The sequence below is a fragment of the Pituophis catenifer genome, unplaced genomic scaffold (genome assembly GCF_029215685.1).
Source record: "Pituophis catenifer annectens isolate HBS135680 unplaced genomic scaffold, rPitCat1.0.hap2 SCAF_3, whole genome shotgun sequence".
NCBI classification, from domain to species: Eukaryota; Metazoa; Chordata; class Lepidosauria; order Squamata; family Colubridae; genus Pituophis; species Pituophis catenifer.
In genome coordinates, this window is record NW_027256883.1 from 215,963,865 (window position 1) to 215,980,199 (window position 16,335).

General features: G+C 48.9%; 1 protein-coding gene across 1 annotated transcript; it reads left to right on the forward strand.

Moving 5' to 3' along the window:
* Positions 1-6,098: 6,098 nt before the first annotated feature.
* LOC139315509 (BPTI/Kunitz domain-containing protein-like) lies at positions 6,099-15,197 on the forward strand. The gene is made up of 5 exons (XM_070941871.1): positions 6,099-6,204; positions 7,733-7,903; positions 11,739-11,900; positions 13,637-13,844; positions 14,279-15,197. Exons 1-4 carry the CDS (start codon positions 6,099-6,101, stop codon positions 13,795-13,797), a joined length of 600 nt encoding a protein of 199 aa, XP_070797972.1. The 3' UTR covers positions 13,798-13,844; positions 14,279-15,197.
* Positions 15,198-16,335: the final 1,138 nt, after the last annotated feature.

A 16,335-nucleotide genomic window follows, 5' to 3' on the forward strand; every position in this document is an offset into this window, starting at 1 on the left:
TTTCCCTGCAGACTCTGAGTGTGGTTCTTGACTGGGAGATCAACAGCCCAGGCTAGTGTGGATTATGCGGTAAACAAAGAGCAACCCAGGACGCCCAGTGCTCTTGCCTGGAGCCAGACCGTGAAGGTACCAGGTTTCTATTTGCCACGTAAACACGGCAAAATAGGCAGCTATGGCTCCAGCAAAACAGCTTCCCTTCTGCTCAATCCTTCCTCCTTCTGGGTTCTCATTGGGGGCCTCTGGAGCAGGACTTTGACCCAGAAATGTAGGCTTCTCCATGCCACTGAATTGCAGCAAAGTAAAAGAAGCCATCAAGAAAGAAGTCCAGCAACTGCCATGTATCAGGTGCAAGCCCCATTCGTACTCAAATCATATTCTGGCTCCTGTCAGAAGAATAATTTGGGGTTCCAACTCAAGCCGGGGTTGCAGAAGAATAACTAAAAGAGAGATCTAGTCAGCTGTGAGGAAAGAGGAAATATTTATTCCTAAAAGCAAAACGGTTTGCCCGGGGTGTGGAAGCATCTACGTGCTAAGGGACATGTTTAGTTTAGTTTAGTTTAGTTTAGTTTAGTTTAGTTTAGTTTAGTTTAGTTTAGTTTAGTTTAGTTTAGTTTAGTTTAGTTTAGTTTAGTTTAGTTTAGTTTAGTTTAGTTTAGTTTAGTTTAGTTTATTTGTATACTGCCCTACTCCCGAAGGACTCAGGGCGGTGAATAGCCAAGCAATAAAATACATAAATACACAAAATTTAAAAACCAGATAAAATCAAATTAAATCATTTTGGCCCCGACAGATTAAAACACCCCAATAATTTAAAAACAGATTAAAATTTAGATATTAAAAGAGGGAGGAGATTAGGCCAAGCCCGCTTGATGGAATAAAAAGGTCTTCAGAGCGCGGCGGAAGGTGCGCAGATCCGGGATCCTCCGTATCTCTGGGGGGAGCTCATTCCAGACGGTAGGTGCCCCCACAGAGAAGGCTCTCCCCCTAGGGGCCGCCAGCTGAAACTGTTTGGCTGACGGCACCCGGAGGAGTCCCTCTCTATGAGAGCGTACTGGCCGGTGGGAGGCTATTGGTGGTAGTAGGCGGTCCCGTAGATAACCAGGTCCTAAGCCATGGAGCGCTTTAAAGGTGGTAACCAAAACCTTGAAGCGCACCCGGAAGACCACCGGGAGCCAGTGCAGCTCGCGCAGGAGAGGTGTCACATGGGAGCGCCATGACGCTCCCATTACCACCCGCACGGCCGCACTCTGCGCCAGTTGGAGCCTCCGGGTGCTCCTCAAGGGGAGCCCCATGTAGAGAGCATTACAATAGTCCAGGCGGGAGGTGACGAGGGCATGAGTGACTGTGCGTAACGAGTCCCGATCTAGAAAGGGACGCAACTGGTGAATCAGGCAAACCTGATAAAAAATCCTCCCGGTCACGGCCGTCAGGTGCTCTTCTAAAGACAGCCGTGAATCCAGGAGGACGCCCAAGTTGCGAGCCCTCTCCGTGGGGGCCAATGATTCGCCCCCAATAGTCAGTGATGGCGTCAACTGACTATATCGGGACGTCGGAAACCACAGCCACTCGGTCTTGGATGGGTTGAGCCTGAGCCTGTTCCTCCCCATCCAGATCCGTATGGCCTCCAGGCACCGGGACATCACTTCAAGGGCATCGTTGGGGTGATCCAGGGTGGAGATGTACAGCTGGGTGTCGTCAGCATACTGATGGTACTCCACCCCGAAACCACAGATGATCTCGCCCAGCGGCTTTACATAAATGTTGAACAGGAGAGGTGAGAGGACTGACCCCTGCGGCACCCCACATATGAGGGGCCTCGGGGTCGACCTCTGTCCCCCTGTCAACACAGACTGCGACTGGTCAGAGAGAAAGGAGGAGAACCACCGCAACACAGTGCCTCCCATCCCTAACCCTTCTAACCGGTGCAGCATGATACCATGGTCGATGGTATCAAAAGCCGCTGAGAGATCTAATAGGACCAGGACAGAGGAGCACCCCCTGTCCCGAGCCCTCCAGAGATCATCAACCAACGCGACCAATGCCGTTTCCATGCTGTACCCGGGCCTGAAGCCCGACTGGAACGGATCCAGATACGTTGTTTCATCCAGGTGCTGGGGGAGCTGTTGCGCGACCACACTCTCAACAACCTTCACCACAAAACTAAGGTTGGAGACCGGACGATAATTTACCAACATTGCCGGGTCCAGGGAAGACTTCTTGAGCAGAGGCCTCAGCACCGCCTCTTTCAAGGCGGCAGGAAAGACACCCTCACCCAACGAAGCATTTATAATCCCCTGGAACCAGCCTCGTGTCACCTCCCGAGAAGCCAGCACTAACCAGGAGGGACACCGGTCCAATAAACAAGTGGTCGCGTTCAGTCTACCCAGAATCCTGTCCACGTCCTCAGGGGTCACAGGATCAAACTCATCCCAGATAACATTCTCAAGACCTGCCCCAGTCCCTCCCCCTGAGACTACCCAGTCCAGATCTTCCCGAATCTGAGTGATTTTGTCATACAGATATTGAACAAAATCCTCGGCTCTACCCTCCAAGGGGTCCTCCCACGCTTCCTGGTGGAGCAGGGAGCGGGTCACCCTAAACAGGGCGGCCAGGCAATTATCTGATGATGCAATAAGAGCAGCAAAATAGCTACATTTCGCTGCTTTTATCGCCACTAGGTAATTCCTAATATGAGATCTTACCAGTGTCTGGTCAGATTCAGAAAGACTGGCCCTCCAACTACTCTCTAGGCGTCTTTTCCGGCGCTTCAACTCCCTCAGCTCCTCAGTAAACCAAGGAGCCAAATGAGATCGGCGCCGGGTCAGAGGCCGCAAAGGCACGACCCGGTCCAGACTCCAGCGGTCGCCCTATCCCAGGCGGCCACTAGGTCTCCAGTCGAGGCATGTGCCAGAGCCTCAGGAAATGGCCCAAGCTCCATCTGGAACCTGTCAGGTTCCATCAGGCGCCTGGGGCGGAACCATCTTACCGGCTCCGCCTTCCTGCGGCAGGGTGTAGCGGTTCGACCCGTTTATACTCCTCTCAGTTTCTGAGTGGGTTAGGTGGAAATTCAACGGGCTGCCACCACTCGCTGCCCCAAAGCCATTCTTCCTCCTTCATCTTCTCTGCCAATGCCTCTGGGCTTATCCAGGGGTGAGGGAGGTCTTAAAAACCCTCGCCCCGAGCTCCACTGACTGAGCCCGCCGCCGCGATGATAAGCCACCATATCTCCGCTCTCTGCGCTGCTCCGCTCTCTTTTCTCACCCTTCTCCACTCCAACAGCGCTTCCATTCTCAGTTCTCCTCTCTCGGTTCTCGCCCGATAAGCCCCCATGCCTCAGCTTTCGGCTCCGCTCTCTGCTCCCCTCCAGCAGGGCCTCCGCTCTCGGCTCTCAGCTCTCGGCTCTCTCAGCAGCGTCGGCAGCGTTGGAGCGGCACAATTTCCACTCTCCCTTGCCGCTTCCAACTCCGGGAACGTCCAGGGGCAAGGAAGGTCTCAAAACCCTCGCCCCGGACCCATCTGACTAAACCAGGGGTTGCTGATGGTCGAGCTCCCCTGTAGTACCCCCTAAGGCCCCGAAAAGTCCTCCATCTCACCGCAGCGCTTCACCACGCGACCACCATCTTGCACATGCGTATAAAAAAAAAACCAAAAAAAACATGTGTGTGTGTGTGTGTGTGAGCTTGTGTGCATATGTATGTATTCTTGTGAACATACAGTTCTGCTGGGAGACTTCATTGAATTAACTCTATTGATAAGGTCTGTTTGCAGACCTTATCTTTTGATGTGTGGATTAGGTCTGGGTGTCTCAAAGGTGCTTTTTCAAGAGGCAGCTGGACTTTCTGGTTGACCTGGATGACTAAGAATCTCCGTAGACATTGGGTCAGGATAACATTTTGGGGTCTGAGGAAGTTTGCTCATTTGAGTAACTTGGAGACACAGATTCTCACACCATTCTGTTCATGTTTTAAGAGAAGATGGAAACAGCCTAAAGGATAAAACATATTTGAATATAAACCTTCTCACACACGCCACTCTCCCCCCCCACCCCCAATATGGGTGCTTGGGGGGCACCTTCCTCTGAGGGAAAGACCGATTCCACCTGTCCCAAAGGTGGTTCTTTGTTTTTCAAGACGCAACTGGACTTTCTGAGGTATTTTTCCTTTCCGCCTGTCTCTTCTTTTCATGATGGACGGATCTGGGATCAGGCAGGTTGCAGCTGACAGTGTGGAAACCTTGTGTAGAAACATAGCATCCACCATCACCCCACCCCACCCCACACACACAGAAGAATGAAATGTTTTGAGGAATATTTAAAAAGGGAGGATAAAATATTTCCCCTAAAAGAGAAATAAAAAATCGTAAGGGAGACAAAAGCTCAGAGCCACAGCTCCCTCCCCCCAGCAGATATTTGGTGCCCATTGGAAAAGACTGGGCCATCCTATCTACAAGTCATTCAGCCTCAGGGTGAAGGGATTAAGACCCTCCAGGACATAATAGGATTAAACCTCTAAGACATCGAGCTCACTACATCACGCAATCTCCTAAGGACATTGCATCACCCTCAAACTTCCACCAAACCTGGGAGCTCAGGCAACCTACAGAGCCAGCTGTGACCCCTACAACAGACAATAGAATGCATGTTCTTGCACAGGAACAGGAACTTCAAGTGCAAAGCCCAAGAGAAGGTATAAATAGCCCGCCCCCCCCCACTCTCAACTTCATGGGCAGCTACCCAGGTCCCACGTGGTTCTGCTTCACCATTAAACCATCTTTCCAATCAGCCTCCATGTTTCCAGAGTCTTTCTCCTGGTTTCGAACTGAACCCAGATGGACGTTTCTTCCCCCACTCACACCCCTTGTGTCTCCATAAGGGTTGGTGGTGGAGGTGCCCGTCTCTCTGGAGCCAGCACTAGCTTGCATGCTGCCCAAGGAAACCCTCCCTCTGCATGCTGGAGGGAGGGGAGGCCTCTGGTCTTAGCCCTCATCTGTGGCAATGTGCAGGTGGCCAGGAGGGTGGAGACAGTCCAGCAACGGCAGGTCCCACTTCCCAGCCAGATTCGGAAGACAATGAATCTGAAGCAGACTTTCCCTCGCCTGGCACAGATCCACCAGGTCCATGGAGCACAAGCAAGTGGAACAAAATGTTCCTCACACAGTTGTGACACAAACTGTGCTGTTTGCGTTCTCACACCTGACCTCGGGAAACTGACATGGAAGTCAAGATTTGCGTTGAGATCTTGGAATGCATGTTTTGTTATGATTGACAGCAGTATTGTTCAACCCTGGCAGCTTTAAGATGCTGGCTGAGGAATTGTGGGAGTTGAATTCTGCCTACTCAACCACTTTTTGAGGTCCATGCACTTTTGGGGAGCAAAAGTACCAAGAGCCTTGGTACTACAGTGGTTTAAAGCACCCTGTTATTAACACAGCTGCCTGCAATTTACTGCTGGTTCGAATCTCTCCAAGGCTCAAGGTTGACTCAGCCTTCCATCCTTTCTAAGGTAGGTGAAATGAGGACCCAGTTTGTGGGGGCAATAAGCTGACTTTGTATAAATATACAAAAGTATGAAGGCTATTGCTTAATGCACTGTAAGCCGCCCTGAGTCTCCGGAGAAGGGCGGCATATAAATCAAATTAAAAAAAAAAAAAAAAAAAAGACAGGTTCACCTGTTCCCCAAAGCCAAAGCTCCCACCACTTCGCTTTTGAACTTGGAGAACATAGGATTTGCTCCACCTCCACCACTCCCTTCCTAGTATCCTCTGGAAAGGGGTCTCTGTCCATCCCCCACAGCTCAGGACTCTTCAGCCAGCCCAGTCTATGTTGGATGTTGCCAGTCCAGGGGGGTTCAGCCCAACCCCAACCTCACCCCCATCCTTCTAGTCTGACCATTGCAATATGCACACATTACACAAGATTATTGCATTTCTGGAATCCACTGCTGTGTCCTTCCTCCTTCTGAGGTTGACTCTCCTGTCCAGAGGAAGCACTGCATTGGGAAAGTCCCACAAACCTGCAGTTAAACCGCCACCAGCCCCTTCCTCCAGCTTTATATACTCCTACTGCCTTGGCCAAGAGACCTCATTCCTCCTGAGAGACCATGTGGGCCAAGCTTCTTCTCGTTGGGGTGCTCCTCTCCTTCTCTGCTGACCTCCATGCTGCTGATCATGGAGATGGTGATGAAGAGAGCCTGAGACCTCTGAACAGTGAGTAGCCCCACAGGAAACCCCTGGTGGGAGATGGGCCTGAGAAGCCGGTTTGGCTGGGCTGGGACTATTTTCTCTTCTGGGGTTGCAGATTAACAGAGTTGGAAGAGACCTTGTAGGCCATCTAGTCCAACCCCCCACCCAAGCAGGAGACCCTACAGCATTTCTAACAGATGGCAGTCCAGCCTCTTCTTCAAAGCCTCCAGTGATGAAGCTCCCACAACTTCTGAAGGCAACTTCTGTTCCATCGGTTGATTGTTCTCACTGTCAGGAAATTTCTCCTTATTTCCAGGTTGAATCTCTCCTTGGTCAATTTCCATCCATTGTTTCTTCTCTGGCCTTCAGGAGCTTTGGAAAACAGCTTGACCCCCTTCCTCCTCTCTGTGGCAGGCAGCCCCTCAAATATTGGAAGGCTGCTCTCAGGTCTCCCCTGGTGAAACTTCCCTGGGGCGAGTTTCAGGCTCCGGCCCCCTTCCTTTCCTGCAGGGCCATCCCACCCCTCCCAAGGCAGAAAGCAAGCAGGCAGCTGGGCTTCTTGGCCTGCTGCAGAGTGAGACCCTCTCCTTCCCAGGACCCCTTTTCCAGCTGGCAGACCTTGCAGACCCTGTCCCAGGTTCTCACCTGGCCTCCCTCATTGCCAGGAGCATCTTCTGGCTGCTGCTGCTTGGTTGGGAGTTTGCTCTTATGCCTTTGGGGAAGGGGGAGATTCACATCCAGGACCTTTAAGGGTGACCAGCTTCTTCTGGCGTGGATTTTTCCAGGCAGCCCACATTCTTGGGGTGGCTTCTGTACTCTGGGGATAAACTTCCTTGCTCCCTCCATGGGCGAACCCAAAGGACACGGTGGTGTGACCTACTGGGAATTTATCCACTCATTTTCCCACCTGTAGTAAACATCCCACCGAAGGATTCATTTACTTTGCTAAAGTTTCTGCCATTTGTTAATCACTTGCAATGATTTATTCCATTTTCCCAGCCAAATGAAAAGACTTTGCATTCTCCAAAGCCCCTGAAGGCAGAACAAGAAGCACCAGAGACTGAGCAGCCACTTGTCTGAAATTCTACAGGATCTCCTGCTTGAATAGGAGGGTTAGACTAGAAGACCTCCAAGGTCCCTTCCAGCTCTAGTCTGATTGATTGAGTTGTTGGCCTTCCTCTGCCCCAGGAGCTACTGACGGAGGCTTTGCACCCCTCAGCCCCTTCCCCTCCTGCTAAGTATCTACCTGAAGCACAGAGAACCTGCTGCCTTGGCCATTGCTGTGCTGGAACATGGGCCCCACCCAGGGCCTCCAGGTGGAGGGGAGGACAGTAATCAAAGAGCACATTTATATAAAAATATTTATTTCTATATATTTATAAATATTACATTTTATGTTATATATTTATCAGTATTTATTTTATATATTTATTGAATTATGTATATCCTGCCTTTATTGCTTTTTTATAAATAACTCAAGCGTAGTTAGAAGTAGGTGAACATATCTAATCCACCTGACAATACCCCCCCCCAATCCCTCTGGGACCTCCAGGTTTCTGCCAGTTGCCTCCAGATCGTCAAAAATGCAGCGACGAGTCCTCCCTCCGGGTCTTCTACAACTCCCAGGCGGGCGTGTGTGAAAAGTTTGTCCATCAAGGCTGCAAAGGCAACGGAAACAACTTCGCAACACAGCTAGAATGCCTGCAGGCCTGTGCCAGCCGTGGTGAGCAAGCGGGTGGGGGGAGGGAGGGAGAAGGCTGAGCCGGGAGGGAATTGGGGCTCTTTTTATATATATATATATATATATATATATATATATTTATTTATTTATTTATTTATTTATTTATTTATTTATTTATTTATTTATTTAAAACAAAAACATGAAACACATCTTTTCAAAACAAAGCTTTTGCTCCAGTCACATATTCAAGCAAATCATTAACAAATCTTATTTTTCAATTGACACAACTAAATATGTTAAACAAATCTTTCCCTCAAATCTATCGATATAACTATGCCATTATCCCCAAAAACCCATTACTTAATCTTGAATCCTAACCAATTATCAATCCATCTTTCTCTTTCATTTGCTTAGATGGATATATTTTAACAATGTGAATCATACAATTATATTAAACATTCCAAAAATATCTAATTTCAACATACCCATTTTGTTTCTAATTATTAAACTCAAAATTTATACTCTTTATTTCTATTATTATTAAGCCGCCCAGAGTCCCTTGGGAGTTGGGCGGCATAGAAATATGATAAATTAAATTAAATTAAATTAAATTAAATTAAATTAAATTAAATTAAATTAAATTAAATTAAATTAGTTTAGTTTAGTTTAGTTTAGTTTAGTTTAGTTTAGTTTAGTTTAGTTTAGTTTAGTTTAGTTTAGTTTAGTTTAGTTTATTTGATTTGTATACCGCCGTACTCCCGAAGGACTCAGGGCGGTGAACAGCCAACAATAAAATACATAAATACACAAAATTTAAAAACCCGATAAAATCAAATTAAACTTTTTGGCCCAGACAAATTAAAATACCCCAATAATTTAAAAACAGATTAAAATTTACATATTTAAAAAGGGAAGAGGGAAAAATTAAATTAAATTAAATTAAATTAAACCTAACTTATTCATTTTATCTTAACTATCATTCTCAACATGCACCTCGTCAGTTTAATTATCCCACCTCATTTTATATTTTCCAAAAAAGAAAAAAAAACAATGTTATTATCATTTATCTTTACTGTTAAACCAATCATTTTTATTTCTTAACTATAACACAGCATAACCATTTATTTGGCTGTTGAACACAGCATATCCTTTTTTATTTTTTGGCTGTTAAACACAGCATTTCATTTTTATTTTTTTGGCCGTTACACGGCATATTCAGTTTTGTTTTGGCTGATACACAGCATAACCATTTTGTTCGGCTGTTCAACACAGCATAATATAACTTTTTGGCTGTTAAACAGAGCATTTTCATAATTGGTTTAACTTTCAATCTCTACTTAAACCTTTCTTTGTTGTTTCCACCCATTTATACATTGCTTTTTCACATAGTCATTATTTTTCTGTATCCCTTTTCATAACATTCATGACATTTTAACATTGAGACATGGTTCTTGCTTAAGACATATCTTTAAATGTATTTAATTCCTTTTAACATTTTCAGTTAATCATATTTATCCTTATTCTTTCCTTTAGCATTTTAACTTTAAAACATAGTTCTTGCATCAAGCATATCTTACATGTATTAATTAATTTCTTTTAACATTCTTAATTTTTGTAAAAACCTCCCTTTTAATATTACAATCCATTTTTACTTTATTTTATTTTTAATCACATTATTTTCATTTCCTCACCTGCAAACATATAATTCTTTCCATTCTCCAAGATTGGTTTTGTTCTCCATAAATCAAGTTAATTCTCTTTTCTTATTTTTATTCCAGACATAATATATCAAATCTTTTTCTTTTAGGGCTGCGCTTAATCCTTCTTCTGTTCCTGCGCCAGTGTTTAAATTATTATTATTTCATCTGTAGGAGTTCCATTGTAGATTTCTTTTCTTTTCAGCATTATTTTATTTTATTTTATTTTATTAAATTTCTATACCGTCCTTCTCCCGAAGGACTCAGGGCGGTGAACAGCCACGAGATAAAACACATAAATACAAAAAATTTAAAATGAATTAAAAACGAATTAAATAATTTGGCTGAATTTAAAATACCCATGATTTAAAACAAATTAAAATTTACATTTAAAAAATTTAAAAAATTTACATTTAAAAAGGGGAGAAGATTTAGGCCAGGCCACCTTGATGGAATAGGAAAGTCTTAAGCACGCGACGGAAGGTGCGCAGATCCGGGATCCTCCGTATCTCCGGGGGGAGCTCGTTCCAGATTGTAGGTGCCCCCACAGAGAAGGCTCTCCCCCTAGGGGCCGCCAGTCGACATTGTTTGGCCGACGGCACCCGGAGGAGCCCCTCTCTATGGAAGCGTACTGGCCGGTGGGAGGCTATTGGTGGTAGCAGGCGGTCCCGTAGATAACCAGGTCCTAAGCCATGGAGCGCTTTAAAGGTGATAACCAGAACCTTGAAGCGCACTCGGAAGACCACCGGGAGCCAGTGCAGCTCGCGCAGGAGAGGTGTTACATGGGAACTCCACGTTGCTCTCATAACCACCCGTGCAGCCGCACTCTGCGCCAGTTGGAGCCTCCGAGTGCACCTCAAGGGAAGCCCCATGTAGAGAGTGTTACAATAGTCCAGACGAGAGGTGACGAGGGCGTGAGTGACTGTGTGTAGAGAGTCCCGATCTAGAAAGGGACGCAGCTGGCGGATCAGGCGAACCTGATGAAAAATCCTCCCGGTCACGGCCGTCAAGTGCTCTTCTAAAGACAGCTGTGAATCCAGGAGGACACCCAAGTTGCGAGCCCTCTCCGTGGGGGCCAATGATTCGCCCCCAATAGTCAGCGATGGCACCAGCTGACTATATCGGGACATCGGAAACCACAGCCACTCGGTCTTGGATGGGTTGAGCCTGAGCCTGTTTCTCCCCATTCAGATCCGTATGGCCTCCAAGCACCGGGACATCACTTCAAGGGCATCGTTGGGGTGGTCCGGGGTGGAGATGTACAGCTGGGTGTCGTCAGCGTACTGATGTACTTCACCCCGAAACCACGGATGATCTCGCCCAGCGGCTTTACATAAATGTTGAACAAAAGGGGCGAGAGGACCGACCCCTGCATCATAAAACTGTCTGCATACAGGAAGGAAAAAACCTCCTCCACAAAGTTCAGTAATCTTTATCTGTAAAGCTCAGTTTCCCATAACAAAGGGAAGTTATAAAGTTCCTCTTTACGCCAGATGGTGTCTCTCTATAATCCACGTTTCCATTAGTCATGCAAGCCTCCATTTTATTTATTGTTATATAACCATCCAATCTTCTTCTTTTAATTAAAAAGGTATCAAATCTTCTTTTTCTATTCCTTGTAAAAATCCAATTCAAATTTTTAAAGTGCTTAGTCTTTTAACCATATCTCCAAATTAATTCTCATAGTTCTGTTCCAAAATTAGTTGTTTCATGGGTCTTTATCTCTTTAAAGTTGTAAATTTAAAAAAAAAAATGCCAAAGCCCTTTTGTTGCATAGCCGCTATTTTAGGTTAGGGGTCTTCTAATTATTAGTAATGCTCCAAATGTTGTTACAAGCCTGGGCTGTTGTTACTCACCCAGCTTCAAAAGGCTCTGTTTTTCTCCGCTTAACTCCAGCACTTTTCTTCCCCAGTTGTCCCAGCTTCGTGGCAGCCGCCATGGCTGCCGCCCCTGCCGCCGACTCACAGAGGGTTCCCTCTGACCTCTGAGGAACTTGCATGTTCCTCTTGGTCATCCGAGGTGCCCCTCTTCTTCCCCCGTCCCTGCAAGATGGGTTCAGTCTGAAGACCCATTGGCGGTGGTTCGGCAGCCGGGGTTTTCGCGGGACTCATCAGAGCCCACTATTTCTCCAACTGTCTCGCCGCGATGCCAAACCGGAAGAACTTTCTGCCTCCCTCCAGATATCTGCCAACTCCCAAGTGATTCTGGGTTTGGTGACGCCTTTCGGTCCCGCTTCTTCTACAACACCGTCTCCAAGGCCTGTGAGAGTTTCCTCTACAAAGGCAGCAGAGGAAACGCCAACAACTTTTGGGATGAGGAAACCTGCACCCAGTTCTGCACAGGTAAGGCGGGAGGGACCCCCAAGGCGCTTTGCTCCGCAGCAGAGGCCAGAAAAGGAAGCAGTCCCAGGGGAAAAGCAAGCCGTGTCCAGCAGAGGGAAGCGGGCTCCCTGTACGTAGGACCTCCACCTCAAGGAATTTTCTATCTTTCCCGTGGGCTCTTACAGGGAATGCTGGATTTACAACCACAATTGCACCCCAAATTTCTATCGCTAAGTGAGACAGTTGTTAAGTGTGTTCCTCCCCATTTTGCGACCTTCCTTGCCACAGTAGTGGGGCCACCTCCAAGCCATGTCCAGTTGCCTCCCTTCCCTGGGCCTCTCCTTCTCATCAGTTGATTCCTGGTCTGGGACTCTGTAGGTTCCCGCTGAAACTGCCACACCTAGAATCCTGCATCCAGTTTTGGTCCCCATACTATAAAAAAGATGTGGAGACTCTGGAAAGAGTGCAGAGAAGAGCAACCAGGATGATGAGGGGACTGGAGGATAAAACAAACGATGAACAGTTGCAGGAACTGGGTCTGGCTATTCTAGTGAAGAGAAGGACCAGGGGAGACAGGATAGCAGTGTTTTGATATTTGAGGGGCTGCCACAGAGAGGAGGGGGGGTCAAGCTATTCTCCAAAGCACCTTTGAAAGCCAGAGAAGGAACAATGGATGGAAACTGACCAAGGAGAGATTCAACCTGGAAATAAGCAGAAATTTTCTGACAGTGAGAACAATCAATCAATGAAACAGAAGTTGCCTTCAGAAGTTGTGGGAGCTTCATCACTGGAGGCTTTCAATAAGAGACCAGACTGCCATCTGTCAAAAATGGTGTAGGGATGTGATGGTGAACCTATGGCACGTGTGCCCAAAGTGGCATGTGGAGCCATGTCGCCTGGCACACACAGCATTGCCCTTTCCTCTTCCGGGTTTCTGGTGCACATGTGCCTGCAACAATCAGCTGGCCTTTGTGCGTGCAGCAGTGGTGGAAACTAGAAGAGCTGGTCTGTGAGCTGGGAATGGGGCTTCCTTGAAATCCGGAAGTGGGAGTGCCCAGAAAGAAGGAGGACCAATGAGAATTCTCCCTTCTGCAACGTCATCAGTCTCCAGGCAGAGTCTCCCTTGACTTCACCCACTGGAGGAGAGAATTCCGCGCAGAGAACCCCAAGTTGGTTCTTCAAGCCAAGATCCTACACCCACTTTTTCCACCTCTCTCTCAGCAGAACTGACTCTCCTCCTTCTGGTGAAGTCCCAAAGGATTCTGCCCGGAGACTGATGACGCTCAAGCAGGGAGAATTCTCATTGGTGCTGCCCCTCGTTCTGGCCCCTCCCATCTCAAAAGTCCGAGATAAACACGTCCTTCCCTCCCCCCAATGCAGAATTGCAGATTCTTCCACTGGGGCTGGACAAATCTGGCCAGACACACATGCGCGTGAGCATGCATGCCTTGAGTATGTGGGCCACCAGCTGATTGGCGCATGTGCGGCAGTAACCGGAAGACTTGCTGGCTGGTGCACATTCCAGAAACTGGAAGGACCTTATCCAGTGCACGCAAACCCCCTGGGCAGCTCCTCTTCCTGGTTGCGGCCCTGACAAGCATGTCCGCGCGAACATGCAAAGTATTCCTTTTTCGGCACTCGGTGCTGAAAAGGTTCGCCAACACTGGTGTAGGGTCTTCTGCTTGAGCAGGGAGTTGGACTAGAAGATCTCCAAGGTCCCTTCCATGTCTGTTGTTCAGCTGCCATCTTTCCTGCAGGACCACGAAGACGGTGTCCAACGCCCCATGGATTTGGCATCTGTATTTCACAATGCGAATCAGATGCCAACTGTGGAGGAGGGTTATTGTGCTGCCCCACCGGCTGTGGCACTGCCTGCCAAAGAGGAGTTTTGGAGGTAGGGCTCCCATTTCAGGAGTGAGGGAGGATGGAGACGGAGAAGGTGGAAGTGGATGCTTCAGGTCAGGGGTGGGTTCTACTTACCTTTACTACTGGTTTGTAACAGGAACATGTGCACATGCTCGCTTTGCTCACCTGAGCGCCTTGCTTCTGGTGATGTCAGGGTCAGTGGGTGGAGCCTCCCGCCGATTTTACTACTGGTTCTATAGAATCGGTCCGAACAGGGGGCAACCCACCACTGCTTCAGGTCCTCTTTGCTGTCCCGCCACCCCCATTGCTGTCGGATGGCAGATGGGGCCCCCACCTTTTCCTGGGCATCAGGAAACCTTCCCAGGAAGGACTGTCTGGGCAGTGAAGGGCTGCCTGATCGTGGCAGGGTGGGGGCAAGGGTTGACCGTGGGTCCCCTGGACCAGGAGCCCCAGGGGGGGTGAGGGGATTGTGAAGCCCCTTATCAGTGTCCCTGCTGCTTCCCAAGGTGAATCTCTCTCCTTTCCTTCGACAGGAGCGCTAATCCTCCCCCAGGAAGAAGGTCTGGCTCTCGGAATGGCCGTTCTTGGATCCAACTCAAAGTGAAGACCCAGCTATGCTGAAAGTCTTCCTCCTCCCTCCCTCCCTCCCTCCCTCCCACGCCCTCCTTCTCCTCCTCCCTCCCTGCTCCTCCTCCCCCTCTCTCCCTCCTTCTCCTCTTCCTCTCACTCTCCTTGCCCCTTCTCCTCCTCACTCACTCCTCCTCCCTTCCTCCCTTCCTCCTTGCTCCTCCTCCTCCTCCCTCCTTCCTTCTCCTCTTCCTCTGACTCTACTTGCCCCTTCTCCTCCTCACTCACTCCTCCTCCCTTCTTCCCTCCCTCCTTGCTCCTCCTCCTCCTCCCTCCTTCCTTCTCCTCTTCCTCTCACTCTCCTTGCCCCTTCTCCTCCTCACTGACTCCTCCTCCCTTCCTCCCTCCCTCCTTGCTCCTCCTCCTCCTCCCTCCTTCCTTCTCCTCTTCCTCTCACTCTCCTTGCCCCTTCTCCTCCTCACTGACTCCTCCTCCCTTCCTCCCTCCCTCCTTGCTCCTCCTCCTCCTCCCTCCTTCCTTCTCCACTTCCTCTGACTCTACTTGCCCCTTCTCCTCCTCACTCACTCCCTCCTTGCTCCTCCTGCTCCTCCCTCCCTCTCTCCCTCCTTCTCCTCTTGCTCTGACTCTACTTGCCCCTTCTCCTCCTCACTCACTCCTCTTCCCTCCCTCCCTCCCTCCTTGCTCCTCCTCCTCCTCCCTCCCTCTCTCCCTCCTTCTCCTCTTGCTCTGACTCTACTTGCCCCTTCTCCTCCTCACTCACTCCTCCTCCCTTCCTCACTCACTCCCTCCTTGCTCCTCCTCCATCCCTCCCTGTTCCATCTGAGGGGTCTTTGCTCCTCTGCCTGTTCCTGCTCCCTGCTCATCTTCTTGCCCTCCCCCCCTTGATGGAGATGATAACCCCTCCAATAAAAGATCTTTTCCTCTCACTCAAATCCCCTGCAGTCTTTCATTTTTCATCCTTGTAACCATCCTCAGTCTGGACCGTCCGTCTCGGGGGCAGCATCCTCGCTTTGCACACGTTTCCCCCGGATGAATCCTCAATCCTCTCAGCATCCCTGCTGCCAGCCTCCATCACTGGAGGGTTTCAAGCAGAGGTTGGCGAACATTGCTCTGAGGACCTCTGCCCTGGGCCGGGTTGGAATAGAGAACCAATGGCTGTCCATTTCCCCCTCCTCAGAATAACTGAATAACAGAGTTGGAAAGGACCTCAGAGGTTTTCTAGTCCATGTTCAAGTGCAAAGCCCAAGAGAAGGTATAAATAGCCCGCCCCCCCCCCCTCAACTCCATGGGCAGCTACCCAGGTCCCACGTGGTTCTGCTTCACCATTAAACCATCTTTCCAATCAGCCTCCATGTTTCCAGAGTCTTTCTCCTGGTTTCGAACTGAACCCAGATGGACGTTTCTTCCCCCACTCACACCCCTTGTGTCTCCATAAGAGTTGGTGGTGGAGGTGCCCGTCTCTCTGGAGCCAGCATTAGTTTGCATGCTGCCCAAGGAGACCCTCCCTCTGCAGGCTGGAGGGAGGGGAGGCCTCTGGTCTTAGCCCTCATCTGTGGCAATGTGCCGGGAGGGTGGAGACAGTCCAGCAACGGCAGGTCCCACTTCCCAGCCAGATTCGGAAGACAATGAATCTGAAGCAGACTTTCCCTCGCCTGGCACAGATCCACCAGGTTCATGGAGCACAAGCAAGTGGAACAAAATGTTCCTCACACAGTTGTGACACAAACTGTGCTGTTTGCGTTCTCACACCTGACCTCAGGAGACTGACATGGAAGTCAAGATTTGCGTTGAGATCTTGGAATGCATGTTTTGTTATGATTGACAGCAGTGTTGTTCAACCCTGGCAGCTTTAAGATGCTGGTTGAGGAATTGTGGGAGTTGAAGTCCACTCATTTTAAAACTGCTACGCTTGGGAGACTCTGGGTTTAAGAAGAAGGTTGTGGAAAGGGGCACCACTGACGGATACTCCACAGGCTGAGGGTGAAACCGGACTGGCATCCAA

What these genes read in the sequence shown, in the direction of transcription:
- LOC139315509 (XM_070941871.1), top strand. Translation starts at nt 6,099, where the DNA reads ATGTGGGCCAAGCTTCTTCTCGTTGGGGTGCTCCTCTCCTTCTCTGCT. An exon ending in GCAGGCCTGTGCCAGCCGTG is followed by an intron (nt 7,904 to 11,738) that starts GTGAGCAAGCGG and finishes GCCTCCCTCCAG; the next exon opens with ATATCTGCCAACTCCCAAGT. An exon ending in CTGCACCCAGTTCTGCACAG is followed by an intron (nt 11,901 to 13,636) that starts GTAAGGCGGGAG and finishes TCTTTCCTGCAG; the next exon opens with GACCACGAAGACGGTGTCCA.